This window comes from Lycium barbarum, chromosome 6 (assembly GCF_019175385.1).
Source record: "Lycium barbarum isolate Lr01 chromosome 6, ASM1917538v2, whole genome shotgun sequence".
Classification (NCBI taxonomy): Eukaryota; Viridiplantae; Streptophyta; class Magnoliopsida; order Solanales; family Solanaceae; genus Lycium; species Lycium barbarum.
This window is the reverse complement of record NC_083342.1, coordinates 20,968,314-20,976,557: the sequence shown is the minus strand read 5'-3', so window position 1 is coordinate 20,976,557 and position 8,244 is coordinate 20,968,314. Positions and strand designations below refer to the sequence as shown.

At 35.3% G+C, this 8,244-nt stretch overlaps 1 protein-coding gene across 2 annotated transcripts; it reads left to right on the top strand.

The window, feature by feature from the left end:
• The first annotated feature begins 394 nt into the window (after nucleotides 1-394).
• Nucleotides 395-6,914, top strand: LOC132643587 (uncharacterized). 2 transcript variants are annotated; one of them, XM_060360051.1, is made up of 5 exons: nucleotides 395-728; nucleotides 1,881-2,195; nucleotides 3,059-3,249; nucleotides 5,816-6,051; nucleotides 6,614-6,914. In XM_060360051.1, exons 1-4 carry the CDS (start codon nucleotides 693-695, stop codon nucleotides 5,889-5,891), a joined length of 618 nt encoding a protein of 205 aa, XP_060216034.1. In that variant the 5' UTR covers nucleotides 395-692; the 3' UTR covers nucleotides 5,892-6,051; nucleotides 6,614-6,914. The 2 variants fall into 2 exon arrangements, with proteins under 2 accessions (XP_060216034.1, XP_060216033.1); XM_060360050.1 differs by lacking the exon at nucleotides 6,614-6,914 and adding an exon at nucleotides 6,197-6,525.
• Nucleotides 6,915-8,244: the final 1,330 nt, after the last annotated feature.

Here is an 8,244-nt window from a genome sequence, read left to right as displayed (position 1 = left end):
AACATTTGAGAAATATTTATAAATTACATTACAAATAAATGTTTTTATGTATAAAATATTTCTGAAAATTGTACACATGTAACGCCGGGTTGGGTTGGGTTGGTTCAGTTTCACTTTTTTTTAGTTAAAACCAAATCAAACCAATTATGATCGAATATTTTTTTTAATACCAAATCAAGTCAAACCAAACTACTAGTCGAATTTTTTTTTCCGATTTGACTCGAATTGTCGATTGGTGCGATTTGTCGATTTTCTTTGTACGCCGCTAAGGGACATACATATAAAATGGTGAATTATCTTTTAGTTTTTCACACAAGTAAAAGTAAAAGTGAATATCTGTTTTTAGGTAAAAGTGGACTGAAGAAATTTTTATTTCAGTCCTGTGTATCTGAAATTGTTTGGAGATGAGGTTCCAAAATGGATATTTGTGCAATTCCCTCCATATTGTACAAGTTCACAACCCAACTGTCAACAATAGTTGGCCCTTTAAGATTCCATAATTCCTTTGAGTCAACCTTTTCAGGAATATTATAACCAACAGCTTCCTTCAGTTTTCTATGCTAGTACTAGTTTGGAAAAATGTTACCTAAAACTCATTTTGCAGGCCCCAACAAACTTGATAATCTATACATATTCAAGAAACCAGAGAAAAACCACAGCGTTGACAGAAAAAAATACACAGAGAGAGAGAGATGAAGAAACAAGGTGGAACAGAGAAGAAGAATAAGGTACGAGGTGTGGCATTCAATAATGTATCCCTAAATTATTGAATTATGATCAGTTGCTATGACCTATGAGGCTGCAAAATGGGGTTTTAGCGGTTTGAGATAATTAGCTCCAATTTAACCAATGTTTTCTTTATAGTTGCTGTGAATGTCTACTAAGAAAATATTCCCTGTGTCCTAGTTTATGTGTCACCGTTCGAATTTCGAAAGTCAAACCGTTACATTTAGGCCGTAATTTCTGACATTGAATCTTTAAGTTCTTGAAATAAAATTTATATATTTAGAAACTACATTAAAAGTACGGTAAGTCACAATAATTGACAATTCAAAATATTTAAAGGACATGCGAAAGAATTACGGTCAAAGAAAAATTTGTTTGAATCTTGAAATCTGGAAGGTGCCAGGATGGAGGGAGTAATATAATACTTGATTCGAAAAAAAAAACCCAGCTGCTCTGAACATCTATTGAAACCTCCGGAGGATACATGTCCTGTAAGGTGCATCTTACTTTGGTTTAGTTGTGGTTTTAGGGTGTGTTTGGTATGAACAGAAATGTTTTCCATGGAAAATTTATTCTTGGAAAACAAGTGGGTTTCTTACTTGTTTCCTAGTGTTTGGTAAGTAAGCGAAAAGATATTTATCCAAGAGCATTTATATGTAGCAAAACACTATGGGGTGGAATGGGGTGAGGGTGTAGGTTCGTGGGTGGGATGATCAAGGGGTCAGGGTTGGGGGCGTTGGATGGGTGAGGAGGAGACAATGCACCTGAAATGTCACTGATAGAACTTGTTTTCCCTACTTCCATTAGGGAAGTCGTTTTTTTCATTTTTAAGGAACTTGTTTTCCTCGGTACCAAACACACCCTTAGTGAAGAATTAATCTACTTGTTATTTAATTTTGCAACAACAACATACCCAGTGTAATCCGACAAGTGGGGTCTGGGGAAGGTAGTGTGTACGTAGACCTTACCTCTACCTTGGGAGGTAGAGGTCCACAATCTATTATTTAATTGTGGTTTAAATTAATTTTTGCTGTGTGTTCCCCATATTGTGGTTCTTGTCATTGAATTTATTGAGGTTATAAGATTCTTCCTCGCTCTTTCTGCCTTTTTATTTTGTGTTGTTCATATCCATGCTCTTTTCTTTTAAATTTCAGAAGCAAGCTGTGAAAAAGGATGCCTTCCATCTATTTGCTGAGAAAGTTAGAGATCATAAGGATTTTGTGTCTCGTTGGGCTGTCCTACAGGAAATACAAGTAGAGTACTTCAGAGGAAAAGATTTTGTTAGTTTTATGAGAAATCATTCAGAACTGAAAGACATAATCGAGTCGGACAGAAGTTTGGAACCTGAAGAAATTGCCAACATTTTGCTTAAGAAGACCCTTATAGTCCGGTGTGATCGTGTGGTAAAAACTGTGCAGCCTGGCAAGAAGAAATTGTCTACTTTTCCGGCACATTTAGAGATTTACAATGTGAGTTTCTTTATAAATTCAGACTGTGTTTGGTGTGATGGAAGTCATGTTCAGGAAAATATTTTCTGGTGCTTGGTTGGTGAGTGAAAAATGTTTTCTAGAGCTAACGTGCATTAAAGATCAATAATAAAAGTAGCAAGTTGGAGTGTTTCGTTAAATTTTTGAGTAATAAAGATTAATAATGATGGCTCCGAGCGAGTAATATGAAGTTAGAGATTTAGATAGTTGTAAGGAAAATGACTTCATCCACCATAATTGGGGTAAGTCATTTTCCTCTTTTTGATGGAATGAGTAAATGTATCATAACTTCTGATAGCAAGCTAGCTACTACTTTTACCTTAGAACTTGTAGATTAAAAGTTAATCCTCTTGCAAATTAATCTGATAAATCATGCTAATCATCTCACTGATTAACTTAAGCTTTATTTTCTCTCCTGGGTATAAACAAATTGAATAATCATAACCAAAAGGAACCAAGGACATCTTATTCTCTGTCCGTTCACCTGTAATTTTCCTTTGTAAATCAGTAAATATGAATGATCACTTCGATAGAAATATGTTACAGTGTTGACGGCCTTCATTATTTGTTTTTGATTTATAGCATTGTCTGTTTGTAAGTATGCTATTGCCAATTTCCTATTTCTGTTGCCCTAAGAAGATAACAAATTCTACGTTCCGCCAAACGCTAGACATATGATTTATGGTGTATTTGATGTATTTCTCCTTAAAATGCTTACCCTTATCCTCTTTAAACATTCTTGACTTGCACAAATTGAACCTTTTGTTCTGTATCCCTTGAGTAATGCATTTTACATAGTTGTCTTGCAGTTTCTGAGGTTATGTTTTTTTCACCTTTGGATGCAGTATCAAGTATTTTCTGATAACGACGCCTTTTTCGTGTGGGCATTTGTCAAAAGAAGGCCCCTGTGGCAAACAGTTCTCCCATTCTTCTGGTCATTTTTTGATATTAGCAGTCTGCTTCTTTCCTGTGTATCCCAATCAGGTCAAACAGCTTATACTCTGCCCAGTCGCTGGTGTCCTCCTCCTTATACTGTGTATGTTTCTGGTGCTTATGTCATTTTCATTCATAGATCTGTTGTGATATGCCTTTTCCTTCTGACAATAGAGAATTATGATTGTGTTGTGCGATAAGAATGTGCTGCCTAGACTTAAGGAAAGTTCTACAAAGTGGTGGTTAGACCGACTATGCTATATGAGGTAGAGTGTTGGCCAGTTAATAAAGCTCATGTCCAGAAGATGAAGGTAGCAGAAATGCGGATGCTGAGATGGATGTGCGGGCATACAAGGAGAGATATGATTCTGAATGAAGTGATCGGGACAAGGTGGGAATGGCCCCCATGGTAGACAAGATGCAGGAAGGAAGGTTGAGATGGTTCGGTCATGTGTAGAGGAGTGAGAGGTTGAAGGTGGAGGGCCTGAGGAGAGGGAAGGGTTGGCCAAAGAAGTCCTGGAAAGAGGTGATTAGGCAAGATATGGTGCAGCTTCAGCTTAACGAGGACATGACCCTTAATAGGAGGGTGTGGAGGTCGAGTATTAGGATAGAGGGAAGTAGGTAGCCGCGATGATTTCTTTTCCGTACTAGGAGTATTATTATCTTTGTTCATTTGCTTATTTCTTTTAGATCTCTATTACAACTTGATTGTTTCTTTACTTCATTTATCTTATTATATTATTGCTATTACTGCCTATTATTATTGTTGTCTTTGCATCTTTTCTGGAGCCGAGGGTCTATCGGAAGCAATCTCGCTACCTTCACAAGGTAGGAGTAAGGTCTGCATACACTCTACCCTCCCCAGCCTCCACTTGGTGGGATTGTACTGGGTATATTGTTGTTGTTGTTGTTGTTGAATAGAGAATTATGATGCAACATGATGTGGCCGTAAAAACTGATATTGCGGCAGTTTCTAAGTACGAACAAGCAGCTTCTTTTATGTAACACAAAAATCAAATACTTCATCGGAATGACTAAAGCAACAGTTTCAGATGTTAGCTTATTAGCTTAAATGAACTTTGTGATAGCAAAAAAAAATCACCTTTGAAATGTTATCAGATATATAGGAAATGAGGTAAGGTCATGGTTAAATTAGTACTCCAGTACTCCACATGTGTTCCCTTGTGAAAAAAAAAAATCCTACATGTTTTTTTCTCTCTATATATTCTTTCTGTTTAAGGTAATTACATGTCTTTGCATTTTTCTATGATAGACAGTGAAAGATAATTTTTTTTCTTAATATAAATTAGAAGATATGAAGTTCAATATAACCCAGTGAAGTTTTACCAATTAAAAGGTCGTCATTGTTTTTTCCTGATAGTAAAAGAAACATAACTAAGATCTAGTACTTCTGATTCTGAATAGTTTAGGCAATAAAAGGTTTACTTGTGACTGCAAAACTAGCTGAGTTAACATTGAAATCAGGCAAACGGCAGGCTGAGTGCTTATTCTTGTTTCATCTCTCAGTTTGTTTTTGGTTGAGGATTTGATTCCTAGAAAATACAGCTCACATAATATGTCACCATTGTCAAAAAAATAAAATAAATAAAATAAATAAATAAATAAAAATCACGTTAGGGCAAGAAATGATTTAATTCGAACCCTCAGGGGTTGGCCTGGTGGCAATTAACTTGAGCCTTGGGGTGCTCCCTTTCAAGGTCTCAAGTTCGAAACCCGCTGGGTGCAAACAATTTCTAAGGGCCATCGGACTGGGGAAACCCTGAATTACCCGTGGTGCACTTGCGGGAAACTCCTTGCCGAGGGCCTGTGCACCCCCGGGATTAGTCGGGGCTCAAAGAGACTCGGACACCCGGCGCTAATCAAAAAAAAAGAAATGATTTAATTCGGGGTGCAACATCGACTGAGTTTGTAGTTGGACAAATTATAGGCTGGGTACTTTTCTTGTGTCATCTGTCTAGTTTGTTTGTGATTGGTGATTTTGAACTAATCTTTAGTGAATACATACAGAGCATATACGTGTGAAACTGCAACTTTTTTCATGGTTCACTGTTTTTGGTCCTTGGATGAAGATAACATGACAAATTAAACATATGTACCTCTTTTCTTATTTCAAGGGTGTTTTGTGTCTCAGATTTGGTGTTAGATTTTGATATTGATCTACTGATTTGTTTAGCTAGTTCACAAAACTCTTATTTGTTTTGCAACTGTTGTTGTTCTATTACTGGAAGGTAATGTTCCTAAGGCCCTTCAGAAAAGAAAGCAGGTCTTAAGTTTATAAAAATAGTATGTAAATGGTGATAGAGAAGTGAGGGACGTATAGTGGATGAGATCAATCTGCTTTAGAGTTCAGATGTACTACCTCTTAGTTTATAAAAATAGTATGTAAATGGTGATAGAGAAGTGAGGGACGTATAGTGGATGAGATCAATCTGCTTGAGAGTTCAGGTGTACTACCTCTTGAAATAAGCTAGGAACATATCTGTGGAATTGTCAGCAATCAACAACAACAACAACAACAACAACCCAGTATATTCCCACATGGTGGGGTCTGGGGAGGGTAGAGGGTACGTAGACCTTACCCCTACCTTGAGACGTAGGAAGGCTGTTTCCGATTATGCTTATCAGAAAGAATTTGTTGATTCCTGCAGTGAGAGCCATGGTCTTTGGTGCTCTTTGGATTCTTCTTGGAAGTCGTGTCTGGTTTTTCCCCAACATTCTTGCTGAGGAGGCAACAATCAAAGAACTGTTCCAGTTTTGGCCTCAGAAAGATGAGGCCGAGGGACCTAAGTGGACAGCAAGGCTCTGCTATGCAATTGTAGGTTTCGTTGTTATTTCACTCCTGAGGCATCATGCTCCTGAATCCTGATGAGGCTGCAACAGGCAGGTTTGCTGACTTGCACTCATATTCTAATGCCACTTTGATGATTCATGAAATCCAGATTTAATGGGAGGCAACTTGATTCAGTTTTATAAAATTAATATTATGTTTCCTTCTTTATCAATGTTAGAACATCTCATATTGATTGCAGGAATGGGTTATTTCCTGATCAAATTTTGGACAAGCTTCACCTGATTAGCTATAGCTTATGGGATTGAGAAGCCCGAGGTCCATCTTTTCTAACAGTTAACTTCGATCCGAGGAGTCATATCGTGATCTAAACCAAACAAGTATTTATGACTAGGAAAATCAATGAAGGACAACGAAAAAGACTAGAACATCAACTTATCTGTCTTGACGATTTTATACACCAATATATAGACAGCTAAATTTGCAAATGGCGAAGAACTTATTTTTGTAATTTTAGAATCTATCTGGTCAACCTGGCATTTCTGATGGAATCAATTGTTTATTGTGTCATATGCTATTTACCTTCTGGAATATGTGATGTCCAAGAATACAAGAACATTATGCACAATTGAGCTGAAAATGAATTCCTTTCTTGCAGTGTTGGGCCGTGTCTGGACCGCCCATTCGATATTGAAGCCCACGATTACGACTTCCTATCTATGTTGTCATTTTACCGTTTTGCCGTTGTATGTATGTGTTGTGTATTATCGAGTTTAACAAAGAAAACAAAATGATCGTCAAGTTTCAGTGACTAAATGTGTATCTCAACTTTGTAGTAATACTTAAGAGCTTCTTAAACTACTTAATCAGAATTACTTGACGACCTTAGCAACAAATTTCATAGATGGTCACAATATTGATTGTGCAAACTGCAGATGGTCTGTCGTACATTATGAGGCTGATACTGATAGACACTGATTTTCAAATATTTCACCAACTATGAAAATGAAGTCCCTTTCTTTAGTTTTACAGGAATCATCAGCGTCAGATTTGTTTGTAATTTTTGGCCTATCTTTAACTGGAGTGGAGAATTGAAATTGCAGCTAATCATTATTCTATTCTTAAAGGAGATTTGGCACTGTGTGCATTTTCGTATATGAAATTGGCATATATTAACCAAGTTTTAAGAGTGTGGCACAAGATGATTCATTTCCACGTTTTGGGTTAAAAAAATTGGCATATATGACCCATAAAGTGCTGAGTAAAAATAGGAATTTTGTACATTCTCTCTTCTAGAAGGTTAAATTTTTGTATACGTATACTTGTTCTCTTTCCTATATTTCTCTAACTTCTTCCCCAAAATTCTCTCCATTAGAACTCTAAATGATTAATATTCTTTAAATTCTTTATTAGAGGGTTATGTGTAGTTGGGTTTGTTGTTTTTAAGAAAATAATTGAATTTTTAATTGGGTATATGTTTTGGTTTTTGAATAATAAATTATACTATTATTCGGAAATCTCTATCCCTTAACTATATATGTGTAGATATTTGAAAATCTCATTTGGGTTTTAATATAACTTTATTTTGGATACATCTATTGAATTCACTTATTGATTTGTTGGTTAAGATGTATACAACTTAATGTATACAGATGTTTTTTTATTTTTCAATTTGGTTTTTGTATACACCTATTGTTATATATATATATATATATATATATATATATATTGTATACACTTGCTGGTTTGTTGAACGAATTGTACCTAAAGTATACATATATTGATTGAGATGTATATACATGTTTTTATATTTTTCAACTTGATTTTTGTATACATATATTGTTAATTGTATACATGTATTGTATGCACTTGCTGGTTTGTTGAATGTGTTATATACACCTAATGTATACATAAATTGATATACATTTGTTTGCATTAGTATCTGTATAATTTTGCACTGGTATACATACTAAATATGTGGTGTGAATTTATTATTTTTCAATTTTTCTTATATTTCACTGGGATTATTATAGTTATACATATGGAAAATATGTTTACTAAGAGATATGAGAGTTTGAAGGAGATCATGTTTTTGCCTTTATAGACCCACTTAACAAATACAATTTTAATTATACCAATATGGTAAAAGATATGGTGATATTTGTGTCCATAATTTTAGGGATATCTAGTAAGTGAATAAATGAGAAATGGAATCCCTAGTTTTAGTAATATTCAACGTGGATTAAGAGAAATAATTAATGAGATTCCTAATTTTGCTCTACATCCCTA

Coding starts and splice junctions, on each gene's coding strand:
- LOC132643587 (XM_060360051.1), top strand. CDS start 693: ATGAAGAAACAAGGTGGAACAGAGAAGAAGAATAAG. Junction 729..1,880: donor GAACAGAGAAGAAGAATAAG/GTACGAGGTGTG, acceptor TTTAAATTTCAG/AAGCAAGCTGTGAAAAAGGA. Junction 2,196..3,058: donor CACATTTAGAGATTTACAAT/GTGAGTTTCTTT, acceptor CTTTGGATGCAG/TATCAAGTATTTTCTGATAA.